The sequence below is a fragment of the Odocoileus virginianus genome, chromosome 27, assembly GCF_023699985.2.
Source record: "Odocoileus virginianus isolate 20LAN1187 ecotype Illinois chromosome 27, Ovbor_1.2, whole genome shotgun sequence".
Classification (NCBI taxonomy): domain Eukaryota; kingdom Metazoa; phylum Chordata; class Mammalia; order Artiodactyla; family Cervidae; genus Odocoileus; species Odocoileus virginianus.
The window spans coordinates 30,543,541-30,556,142 of record NC_069700.1 but is presented as its reverse complement, the minus strand read 5'-3'; the positions used below and the strand labels follow the sequence as shown (position 1 = coordinate 30,556,142).

Here is a 12,602-nt window from a genome sequence, read left to right as displayed (position 1 = left end):
ATGGCCACATGCTAAGGTAGTAAATAAAATTGTTACTGGGCTGGCCACAAAGTTTGTTTGGGTTTTTCCAATACGTTGAGGCTGTAAGGGCCTATCGCAAACCAGAGAAGTTTGGGTGTGTGTGTGTGTGTGTGTGTTGAGAGAGAGGGAGAGGGAGAGGAGAGGAGAGGGAGGGAGGGAGGTGGAGAGATGCTTTGGCAAAGGGAAGGATGGTATCAAGTCGTTGCAGAACCCGTTGATATTTTAAAGACATATGATCCTCTATAAACACAGCCACACCCTCATGAAAAATGTGCCTCACTCCTGAAATCACAGAACTTTCCATTTTCCCCAACAGATTCAAACTTCTAACGAACGTCCTGTGCAGTGTGGGAAGGGGACCCTGAAACTGCCCTGGAAGAGGCCAGTCTCAAAACCACTGGGACCACAAACTCTGCAAATCCTCCCCTTAAAGCAGCGGTCTCTAACCTTGTTGACACCATGACCATGGAAGACAATTTTTCCATGGACCTGGGGGGTGGGTGGGTGGGAGGATGGTTTGGGGATGATTCAAGTGCATTACATTTATTGTGCACTTTATTTCTATTATTATTCTTACATCAACTCAGATTATCAGACATCAGATTCCGGAGGCTGGGGACCCCTGCCTTAAAGGATGCAGACAGGCTCAGCAGAGCCTGTCTGCCTGAGCTCAGAAGGGCTGGTCTCCAGGGTCCTTTCCTGGCTCACCCTCCCGGACACCGTTTCAGGGGATGCCAGACAAGCAATGACAAAGCAGGTGATTGCTCTCTTCTGGTCCTGGGGGCTGCATGGGTTTGAACCCAGGCTCACCATCTATGAAGATTTGCCCAAGTCACCTCTTGGGCCCGTTTCCTCGCCTGAAAAATAGCAATGTAATCCCTACCTCACGGGACTGTTGTGTAAAGCGTGTAGAACAGGGCCTGGCTGTCTGGTGACACCAGCCAGCCGTAGTCCCCCCTACTCCTCTCCTCTGGTTCCCGACTCCTTCCTGGTTCTTGGACCCCTTCTGCAATGCTCTATCCCTGTCCTCATTTGGACCTGTCGGCTCTCACCTCCTCCATGAGGCCCGCCCTGACCACATCTTAAGTAGCCTGCCCCTTCTCCACCTCCCCGCCTCTTTGATGAGTCTGCTCCCTTCCTGACTTCTCCAGTTCCCCCCTTGGCCCCCAGGCTGACCTTAGTCCCCCCGGTCCCAGTCCCTCCCAGACCGCCCCCCACCTTGTCCCCACAGCACACAGCAGGCTGGCTTGTCCATCTCATGTTTTATTGTAAAAATGTCAAAATAAATTACATTTTACTTCATTTCCAGTATGTACATACAGTGTATGTGATTCCAGGACAGCCAGTGACACCCCAGCCAACTGGGGTCAGGACACTAAGATGAACTCGTTGAAACATTTCACAGAAAGACAGAAGGCCGCTCCTTCCCACCCCGATGCCAGGCCAGCACACCCGTGGGCTATGGATCGAGTGGGGTGTGGATACCCACGTCCATCACCTTCACTGCTACGGGTGGGTGGGGTTCTGGTCCTCTCTGGCCTCACACCACGGGGGAGGGGCCTGAGGGGCAGAGAGGGTGTTTGGGTGACACCCAGCATGCAGTCGCCTGCGACTGATGCCCTCCCCCCATTCTGACACCATGACCTTGGCTGAGGTCACCAAGAAAGGTCCGACTGGGTTGAGGGGTAGGAGAGTGAACACCAGACATCCCGATGCTTGGGACCCCACTCTTTCACCTTTCCTCCCCTCTGGCTCTGAAGCCAACAAGAGATGTTAGGTATTAAAAAAAAAACAGCAGTTCATTTAACAAAAGGACAAAACAAAACATGTAGGGCAGAGGCGGCCGGCTCTAGGGCGCGTATCTCGGAGAACCCAAGAACGCTGCCAGTCCCTCTCCAGAAACAGTCTGTGTACAGTTTCACATTATCGTGTGCTCCCCCCATCGCAAATCCTTCCCTTTCTTACACACACATGCATGCACACACACACAGCAGATGGAGGGAGGAGCAGGATTCACATATCTAGCTGGGCCCCACTTTCGAGCCAAGAGCGATCCGGGGAGAGGAGAGGCCCTTGTTCTCAGGGAACGGGGAATGAGGAGCCGGCAGGGCAGGAGCTGGGGCAGAATAAGCCCACTCCTCCAACTCCAGAGCCCCAGCCTCTCTTTCACTGCTCTCGGCTGCCTGCTGTTGCTTGGCCAAAAGGTGACCAAGGGAACGGGGCCCTGGGCTGGGCTCTGTGCCACTGAGTCCACAGGTGGGACCACGGGCCACGCTCGGGACCTGCTCTGGGTGCCCTGTTATCAGGAGTGCTTCAGCATCCGCCTTGTTAGCGCCCCACCCCCTCCCCTAGAAAGACTCTTCCCTACTGAGGTTTGCAGCAGGGGGGGCCGGCCAGGCAGACGAGGTGGGACTAGGGGACGGTTAAACACGAACCCCAGGCAGGGCCCCGAGGTGCTAAAGTGCCCAGCGCCCCCCACCCAGGTTCTCACACCAGCCTCACTCTCTCTCCGCAATGCCTGTCTCAGTGCCAGGCACACAGGAGCCCGTTAATATTGGTGAATTCACAAGGCCAAGGCCCCCGACCGAAGAGAACCGTGTGACAGTATTAACCGAACGACAGGACAATGACCCCCGCAGATGCAGGCCTTGCTGGGAGCAGTCCTGCCAGCCCAGGTGTCCGTAAACCATCAGATACACCAGCCATGCTCGGGACAGATGCCTCCCGCTACCAGGGCACCCATTCTGCTGAGAAACAGAGGGCCTGTCCTGGGCGCTGTGTCTGACCTGTGGCATCTAGCTGCAGGGGATGAAAGTGAGGACGGCCCCTGGCCCCCCACTCCCAGTTCCAGGGCTGCACCCCCCGCCACCAGGGGCCAGGGTCCCAGCCATGGCAGGATGCCCCAGGTTGAGAATAGAAGCCTTGGAAGAGGGGGTGGGGAGCCGGCCCCACCTCACGTGCCTTGGGGGCACTTTGCCTTGTTGTATTCGTTCATCAGCTGTTCATAAGGCACGGACAGCTCCGACTCTGTGCTGGTGAAGGTGGACTCGTCCGAGGAGGGGAACTCGCCCAGGTTCAGGGGTGCCTCGGCTGTGGGCCCCTCCTGGGGCCTCTCCTCGCCGGCCAGGTTGTCCTCCAGCGAGGACTTGGAGGTGTCCTCGTCCAACAGGCCAGCCTCCTTGTTCACAAAGGTGATGCTGGTGCTCTGGAAGATGAGCGGGTGGTAGTCCTGGGCATCCCACAGCTCGCCCTCCTCACTGATGCGGTCCAGCTGGTTACTAAACACCTCGGAGGTGGGGGAGCCCTCCTCGGGGGGTCCGGCCCCGGCCTCCTCTCCGCTGGGCCGCGACACGTGTCCTTTGCTTCGCAGCGTCTGGGATACCTCTTCCAAGCTGGGCACTCGGCTCTTGGAGTAGACCACCAGGGGGGTCAGCGAGGCGGGCAGGGCCGGCAGCCCACCCCCTGGGGGCCCTGGCCCCGGGCCCCGCTCCCTACCACTGCCTGTCTTCATGGCCTTCTTCCCGATTTGCTTGATGAGGTCGTTGTAAGTCTCCTCCTTTTTGGACAGGAAGCTGAAGATGTTGACGTCCTTGGACGCCGCACCGCTCGCCACCTGCAGGGCCTTCCTGGAGTGCGGGGAGCTCTCGAAGGACTCCTTCCGCCGCCGGCGCCGCTTCTTAATGGCCTTGTGCACCTCCACGAACATGCTCACCTTCCAGTTGACAAAGAGCGACAGCCAGGCCAGTCCCAGGTAGATCCACAGCTCCACGAAGTAGCGGTACAAGGCGTGGTAGTTGGCGCTGGGGTTCACACCTGCAGGCGGGTCAGGAAGCCCAGAGGATCAGGAGAGGGCCAGCGGGGACCGGGAGACACAAGGGGCCAAAGCCGTGTCAGCCGAGAGCGGACGCGGCTCGAGAACACAGCAGCGATCGGGATATACCAGGGAAAAGAAAGGATGCCTGTGCTGGACGCTGACACCCCGTCATCCTGAAGGACCTTGGCCCGGTCACCCGTGTGCCTGTCCCGGACCCCAGCCTGGCCCTCCTCCACTGTGGAAGTCAGGAGAGGGGCTCCCCGGGGTGCAGGAAGCTCAAGGGGAGGGCTTTGGGGGGAGGGGGGAGACAAGCCAGCACCCAGCTCAGGAACTCAGCCATGAACCTTGGCCTTGCACTGACTCACCAACACACTGATTCACAGCACTGTTTTGTGTACTCTGGGCGTATGTGTTACAGTTCCATTAAAACCTAGATAGAAATTACGTGAGGGCAGCTGGCATCCTCCTCCGGGGCATGGATTCACTCATTTAGCATAAGTGAGGCTGGCGGAGGGGCCTGGAATGTCCAAGAGCACAGGTCCTGGCAAGAATATCCTAGACAGTCTTGCTTCTCCTTCCACTGATGTCTGGCCAGCCTCCTGGCTTCCTGTTCCTACCCTCCTCCTCCTGTAGCCCGTAGAGCTCTGCCCTCTGCATACCTTCTCCTTCGAGGCCAGGCTCCAGACACCTGCCCCAGGCAGCCCTCCCGGGTTACCCCGCACAACTCTGGCTGCTCCCCTGCCCTCCAGGATCATGGAGATCTCACCTTACATTTCCAGGCATGTTGATCCATATCATTACCTATCCTATGTCCCCCTTCCTGCCCTGAGACTGGGAGTAACTTGTACAAATAACTGCAGGAAGGGGGCCATTTCTATAGTGGGGCTCCCTTAGGGCAAGCACTATAAACCCCTCATCAGACTGAAGGGGGGCTCATCAGACTGAAGGGGGTCTGAAGGCAAGGGGCTATCTCCCCGGCAGATAGGAGGTGCTGGTGATCTTGCTTAGGGCTCTGGTTATAAGCAGGTTATGATGACAACTAGGGCCCTACCCTCTGCACACGTGCAGAGCAACTCATCTGACTGTTTAACACCCTGTGATTGGTGGGTGCTATTCCTTTTTTTTTTAACCAATTTTACAGGTGGAGAAACTGAGGCAGAGGTTTGGCATCTTGCTGGAGCTAAGAAAGTATAATTAAAAAACATTTTTCTGTGCTTCCCTAATGCAAAGGCTTCTCCTTAGCCTGCTCTGGGCCACATCAGCTAGACAAAGATGGGATTGTGCCTCCGTCTAAATTTATCTCCCAGGGCAGCAGGCTCAGATCTGCCAGTGTCAGAGCAGCATTCAGGCCTCCCTTGCTTTTCTCACCCACTCAGCCGCCCAATCCCAGCATTCCAAGTCTCCATTTACAACAGGGCGGGAGGGCAGTGACCTGTCCCTGCTTCCAAGAAGGGGGCGGGGAGAGATCAGAAGTCCTGGGGCAGAGGTAGGGGTCAGCGGCCAGGGCAGCAGGCACCGGGGGAGCAAACACCGGCTCAGTAAAGGCGAAAGGGGCTTTTTCAGGAAGATTAAGAATCAAGATGCCGTGTAGCCGACAGGCACAAGGACATAAGTGGCTGACAAAGGGGCCAAAGAATCTTATCACCGCCTGGATTAAGGAGGGGAGGGGAGGGGAGGGAGGGAGAGTCCCAGCCAGAGGGAGCGGGACAGCTTGGGAGGAGGTCTTTTTTGTCTTCCAAGCTGCCCATGGCAAGAGCCAAGTTTCTGGCCTCTGAGTCAAGTGTCCAACACAGCGCCCTCATCACCTGTGAGTGAAGGAAGGAGGCAGCTGTGATGTGCAGCAGCCCCTGACTCGGCCCACAGGGTCTCGGGGTAACAGACACAAATCCAGCAGGTGGAAGGTCCTGTCTCTAGTCCATAGCGCACCTAAGTCCCTAAGCTCAGATGACGGGGGAGAAGAGAGGAAGAGACCAGACACAAAACACGAACAGAGAAGAGAAAAGCCACCTTGTAAGACAGGAAAGGGCCTTCCCAGGGGGCGCTAAGGTAAAGAACCCACCTGCCAGTGCAGGAGACCTAAGAGGCTTGGGTTTGATCCCTGGGTTGGGAAGATGCCCTGGAGGAGGGCATGGGAACCCACTCCAGCATTCTTGCCTGGAGAATCCCATGGACAGAGGGAGCCAGGCAGACTATACAGTCCACGGGGTCACAAAGAGTCAGACAAGACTGAAGCAGCTCAGCACACACGCAAGAAAGGAAAAGAGAAGATGCCTGCAATGACTCTCTGCCTTGGTTTCTTCCTATTAGCGGCAGGGCCGGGTCAGGATCTCACTGGATGGAGACCCAGGACACAGGACACCTACCGGGGCCCCCTGGTCAAAGTCAGCTGAGCTGAAACTGGAGGAGAAGCAGAGGATGAGAGGGCAAGGAGGCAGAGGCAGGGGGCAGGACTCACCGGCCACGAAGTCGCCGAAGCCGATGGTGGAGATGGTGATGAAGGAGTAGTAGAGGCCCTCGATGTAGTCCCACTCCTCCGTCACCATGAACACGAAGGGCGGGATCACCAGGTGGACCAACACTCCCCACAGGATGAAGATGGCCGTGCACGTAATCTGCGCCTTGCGCTGAGGGATGGGCGGGGAGACCAAGTCAGACACAGTGGGGAGACCGGGAGAACCCAGCAAAGCACCCAGAGTGCGCCGAGGAGGTAGCCAGAGGGGAGGCCTCCTCACCTGGGAGGGCAGGGCGCTTGCCGTCTGTCCTGACACTTCCATATGGGGACCCAGGGATCCTTCCCACCCCCCACCACAGTCACTTGCCAGGGTCCTCCCCATCTCTGCCCGGGACCCAGGGGTGGGGACATACCAGGCTCACGCCTCTCTTGGTAAGGAACTGGCCCAGCCTCTTGGCACGTCCCCCAAAGAACTTGCCCAGGGCACTGATCCACGTCAGACAGAGCGGTACCCCAAAGAGACCGTAGAAGACACAGAAGAGGCGCCCGGCAGGAGTCTTGGGGGCCACGTTGCCATAACCTGAGCAAGAAGAAGAGAGTAAGGCCAACAGGGCCACAGTGAGGGTGATGGACCCATCAGACTCAGGGTGGGCCCCACCTCCACCACACACACACACAGCTGGGGGAAAGCCCATTCTCAAAGATCACTTGACACTGATCTATTATCAGTACTTAAGAAACGAAAATTTCCTTGATCATGCTATGATCTTGATCATTCACAGCACATGATGGTATGGGCTACGCCTTCTCCATCAGACTGGGAGCTCCCTGAAAGTGGACTAAACCTCCACCATTAGCATAGTCCTCCCCTAGTCTGTATGGCACCCGCGTGCAAATTAGAAGGCATAAGTCAATAGCTTCCCTGGGTAGACACTCCAGAAGCATTGTAGTAGATGGTCTCCGAAGATGGCCATTCATTCCTTTTTTAAAAAAAAATTATTTACTTTATTTCTGGCTGTGTTGGGTCTTTGCTGCTGTGCATGGGCTTTCTCTAGCTGTGGGGAGCAGAGGCTACTCTCTAGTTGCGGCGTGCAGGCTTCCCATTGTGATGGTTTCTCTTTTTGTGGAGCACAGGCTCAGCAGTTGTGGTGCATGGGCTTAGTTGCCCCCGGGGCACATGGGATCTTCCCTGACCAGGGATTGAACCATTGCAAGAAGGTGAAAGTGAAAGTCACCCAGTTGTGTGTGACCCCAAGGACTGTGGACTGCCAGCTTTCTTTGTCCATGGAATTCTCCAGGCCAGAATACTGGAGTGGGTAGCCATTCTGTTCCCTTCCTCCAGGGATCCCAACCCAGGGATCAAACCCAGGTTTCCCGCATTGCAGGCAGATGCTTTACTGTCTGAACCACCAGGGAATAAGTTATATTCTAAACCCCTAACTTCTGGGATGGTTGGTTATCAAAGATAGCCAGAGCAGACACCCAGATTGTGAGTGAGCAGAGGCTGGGCTTATGCAGTGAGTAAACCTGCTTGACCTCCTGCATGGCTCTGGCTATTAAGCTGTGTTGTTTCTACTCCAAGAGCCCAGGTCAGGACTTCTGGAAGAAAACATTCTCCCACGCATGGCCAGTCACCAAGCACTTACTAAATCTCCAGGGGTGTGTCAAAAGGACAGCGTGCAACTGGCCCGATTTTAACCCGGAAGAGGTCACGTGACCAGAGCTGGGGCATGGAAGAGGGTATCCTGAAGGTCTCAGAAGACTTACCGATGGTGGTGATGACTGTGGCTGCAAAAATCATTGCATTGGGCCAGTTCCAGTTGTTGAAGGTCTGGTTTCCTGTGATGGCTACGCCCTGTCCTGCAGCATCAGATACTATCTAAAAGGAGATACACATGAAGATCAGAGAGGAGGTCAGCACTTTATGAACCTCCTTATAAGCATTCTTATTAAATCATCACAATAAGAAAGTGGCAATTATTGTCTTCAATTTATAGGAGATGAAATATTTTAAAGAGGATCAGAGAGGTCAAGTGATTTGCCCAAGGACACACAGCTGGGAAGACTATGAATCCCAGTAAACTGGATTCAGTAGATCTGGAAGGTGTCAGAGAATGTGCCTTTCTAACAAGTTTCCAGGTGATGCTGACGTTGTGGCCCAAGGACCACACTTTGAGAACCGCGCCAGACTCTATGCCTCTGAAAGAAGGCAGATATGATATAGAAAAGACAGGAGGACCTCCAGAGTGTGCTACTTCAGGATTGGCCTGGGAGGGACCGCCCCCCCACAAGCCCTTCACACCCTGCCCCCCATTGTCAGGGCACCCGCTAAGGTCAGCTCAGAGGCTTGCAGACCCATCTTCCAAGGGCGGACCCGTCAGCTGGCCTGGTCATCAAGGTGGTGTGTACTTTTCAGGCTGACTCAAAACCGTCATATCAGTTCCCAAGAAGCTCCTGGCCACTTTGGAGAGCAGGTGAGAGGTGACCTGGGGAGGTCTACTGGGAGGCCCGGGGAGAGGCCTTTATTATCTATTCCAGGAACACAGACAGCTGCCAAACCTGTCCACCCGGCCTCCACCCCATCCTTGAGGGCTGCCTCCATTCACTCCACCCACTATCAGTGGGGGCCGGGACCTCACAAGGCGGCTCCAAGGAAGGGCTAGGATCTGGGGTCCTGGCCCTGCCCCCAGGCAGAGGCCCAGGACGGACCATCTAGCCCAGAATCCAGGAACGCAGACAAATTCCCCCTAGAAATCAAGCCCAGGACCAAGGAAAGATAGAGACAAGCATGGCAGTAGGAAGGAGAGAGAAAAACTGGAGTTCTACCCATGGCATGACTGAAGTTTGGTGAGAAAAGAGCGAAGGGTGGGCTGTCCTGAAGGAGTGTGCCGTCTGCAGCGGCAGAAGGCCAGTGTAAGTGGATCTGCAGACTTTGTCAAGAATTTTCCATGATGACATGCTCATCTGACAGGCTGTCAAACCACACGGCTCACTGCCCTGCCTGCCCCCTCCCCACCCACCCTGCTATTTCCTGCTCATTTCTCTGCAAAGTAGAAGGAAGGTGCCGCAGAGCTGGCCGGGTGCTTTACACCAGGACGTTCAGATAGGAAAGAGGCCAACTGGTCCATTCAGTTCTAGGTCAACTCCAGAGGTTTCCTAAGCCATGACATCTATGTTCTAAGCAGGAGAATGAAATGTCCCAGGGGCCGGGGTGTAAACAGATGGCAAGGAAAACCGGACCACTCGGCTGCCTTTGGCTGCAGTCTTTGCTATCTGAGATACCCATCTTATGGGGGCAGGGGCTGAGAGCAGCCCTGTCCTGAGGAAGCACAGCCAGAGACGGTTGACAACTGACCCGGAAATCATAGCATTGGAACCCCACCCCCGGTCAACCCCATGAAGTCTCGGAGGAACAGGAGAGATGTCAGAAGTTGCCTCCCCACCTCCTTCTTATACAAAAGGAAAGGGTGGACTCTGGAAACTCCAAACTGAACTCTCGCTGACTCCTCTCTGGAGACAGCAGAACACTTGGCGGATTCAACGAGGAAGCGGTGGGCACTGGAAGCTGCTAGCGCAGGTTCACCAGAGCAAGTCATGCTCAGCTAAGTGCATCTCCCACTCCAAAGAGACGGCAAAGCCTTGAAGTTCGGTGGAATGCAGTCAATCCAGATAGCAGAGAGGCAGCTGAACAGATGGGTGCAAAGATATTCTTGTGGAGAAGACAGAGAAATGCAGGGAGGGACTGGGATTAATCCGGGTCCACATAAAGGCAGATAAACAACCCCAAGAAGTACCGATCATTATCAGTCTGGCCTGAAGTCTCCATCAAGGCCAGGCCCCTTGAATCTTTTAATCCACAGCACAGAAAGGACATAGATGGCTGACCAGTTTAATCTGCAAAGGATGCAAATCTGGGAACAAGGCTGGGGTGGGAAGCTGACACGCTGCAATGGCACCATCTGGACTGGAAAAACGGGCCCCGGGCTCCTCTGCTGGCTCAGTGGTGAAGAATCTGCCTACCAACGCAGGAGACACGGGTTCAGTCCCTGGTCTGGGATGATCCCACGTGTCACGGACCAACGAAGCCCTTGTACCACAACTACTGAGCCTGTGATTGAGAGCCTGGGACCCCCAACTACTGAGCCCACATGCCACTGCTACTGAAGCCCAAGAGCTCTAGAGCCCATGCTCTGCAACAAAAGAAGTCACTGCAAGGAGAAGTCTGTGCACCCCATCTAGAGAGTCATGCTCACTCACCGGAACTCAAGACAAGCCCGCACAGCGATAGAAGATCCAGCACAGCCAAAATAAATCAACAAATAATCAATTTAAAAAAAAAAAAAAGAGTTGAGATCTAGCTTAAAAAAAAAAAAATGGGCCCAAACTAACAAGATACGGCTGTCTTTTAAATTTTTCATGTCTTATACTTTGGGTTAGAAGAGACTGACCCAAAGGGTAGAAGGGAAAGCCCTATGGTTTTAGCTGACCACAAACCAATAAACACTAGAGTGGCTGCAAAAAGAAAGAAAGGTAAATACAATCTCGGGCAGTGTCAACAGCTTATCTCTTCCGGGCTGGGAGGCAACCAGCCCACTGTCCTCTGCGGGTCAGGCCACACGTGAGGCACTCTGTTCCATTCTTGGCTGTTAGACTTCATGGTACGCTAACCTAGGGGCCAAGGTCCTAGAGGAGACAGCTGTGAATTTGTTGGATAATGAGCTACACCAGAACGGACGGCCCTTTATTAAGCATCCACTTCTGATCACGGGAAGGTTAGACCCAGGGAGACCAGTACACATCAGGGATACTGAAGGTGTGACTGCAACAGGGGTTTCTCTGGGGAGGCAGCACCCTCTGGAAAGGTTTGCCAGTGCTGCCTGAGTGGGAGCCTCCTATGTGCCAGGCACTGTTCGGGCACCAGGGAGACAGCTTCAAGAGCAGCTTCTCACACACCTACTCTTGTGGGTGATGGGGTGGGCAGGGACCAGAGAGGCGAGACCCCTGCGATGCTCAGGACAGCCCCGCCCCCCAAGCCCACACTGTTCCCACTGAGTCACACCGGATTGCCAAAGGTTACCTGTGACTCTGGAACCAGTTAGTAAGTGCTGGTGAGTCAGTGGTAAAGAATTCGCCTGCAGGAGACACAGATTCAATCCCTGGGTCGGGAAGACTCCCCTGGAGAAGGAAATGGCAACCCACTCTCGGATTCGTGTCTGGGAAAACCCATGGACAGAGGAGCCTGGTGGGCTGCAGTCCATGGAGTTGCAAAAGAGTCGGACACGACTGAGTGACTAAACAACAATAACAAGGAGACATCACATGTAAGAGCTGGCAAAACAGGGTAACTGAAGAAGGCGTTACCGTTGGGAGACTTGCAGCAGAAAAGCTGGCTTCCTGCCCTTCACCCCACCGATGGTGTGTCCTTTGGGGCCTCTGTCCTGGGTTATCAAGGAGTCACAGCCCTATGCGCTGTCCCCTTCCCCCCCATTATCTCTCCACAGACACCCAGAGAGGGGCGGACAAATGGGGGCATTCCAAAGAGCCCTGAGCCCCCCAGGGCCAGAAGCGCCACTCACCCTTACAACAGTCCAATGGCAGTAATGTCCACAGGTCAAGTCGGCACACAGAGGCTGAGAGCTTAACTGGCAGAACTGGGCCAGGTTCTAGACTTTCTCTTGCAAGTCAGCTGGGCTCCTCACCTCCCTCCCTTCCCTGATCCTGGAGGCCCCAAGCTTCTCTGCCCAGGGTTCCCAAGCAGTTGACCTGGGGCTCAGCCTGGCTCCATCCCCATGCTGGGACAGAGAGCAGGATTTCAGTGCTGCTGTGGGTCAGATGCCTCTTGCCCGAGCTTTTATACATATTCCCTGACTGGCTCTTCGCCGAATCTGCTAGGCATCACCTGACAGGTGAGGAAAGCGAGGCTCCGGGAGCAGAGGTCCGGATGTGAACTTGGGCAGCCTGCCCCCTGTACACACCCTGGGTTACTGCGGCTCCATTCGGAACATCTCACTGATTAAGGTCAGGGGCAGGGTCCCACAGGCTGGTGGGACCCTCTCCCCCAGAACAGAGAGGCTGACCCAGGACTGAGGGCATCCCTGGGTGAGGGGAGCCATTAGACACATCGTCTGCTCCCCCAGGGTTAGGGAAGCTGCTTTCTCGGGAGAAAGTGGACCTTGTTCACTCACATGATGATTTAACTTGGCTTCCAGATTCACACAAGACAATATTTTCATTTTCCACATCACCCTAGAGAACGATGGGAGAGGGGGATCCCGCAGACAGCCTGGGCCCGGCTCTGGTTTAAGGGTGGAATGG

At 55.2% G+C, this 12,602-nt stretch overlaps 1 protein-coding gene across 1 annotated transcript in view; it reads right to left on the bottom strand.

Moving 5' to 3' along the window:
• Nucleotides 1-1,268: 1,268 nt before the first annotated feature.
• KCNK5 (potassium two pore domain channel subfamily K member 5) overlaps nucleotides 1,269-12,602 on the bottom strand; it is a 40,881-nt gene continuing 29,547 nt past the window's right edge. Inside the window, exons 2-5 of the mRNA XM_020881824.2 lie at nucleotides 8,055-8,166; nucleotides 6,701-6,867; nucleotides 6,291-6,459; nucleotides 1,269-3,834 (exon numbers count right to left, since the gene is read on the bottom strand). Coding sequence (XP_020737483.2) covers nucleotides 2,975-3,834; nucleotides 6,291-6,459; nucleotides 6,701-6,867; nucleotides 8,055-8,166 — 1,308 coding nt within the window. The 3' untranslated portion in view covers nucleotides 1,269-2,974. The remainder of the gene's footprint in view (nucleotides 3,835-6,290; nucleotides 6,460-6,700; nucleotides 6,868-8,054; nucleotides 8,167-12,602) is intronic.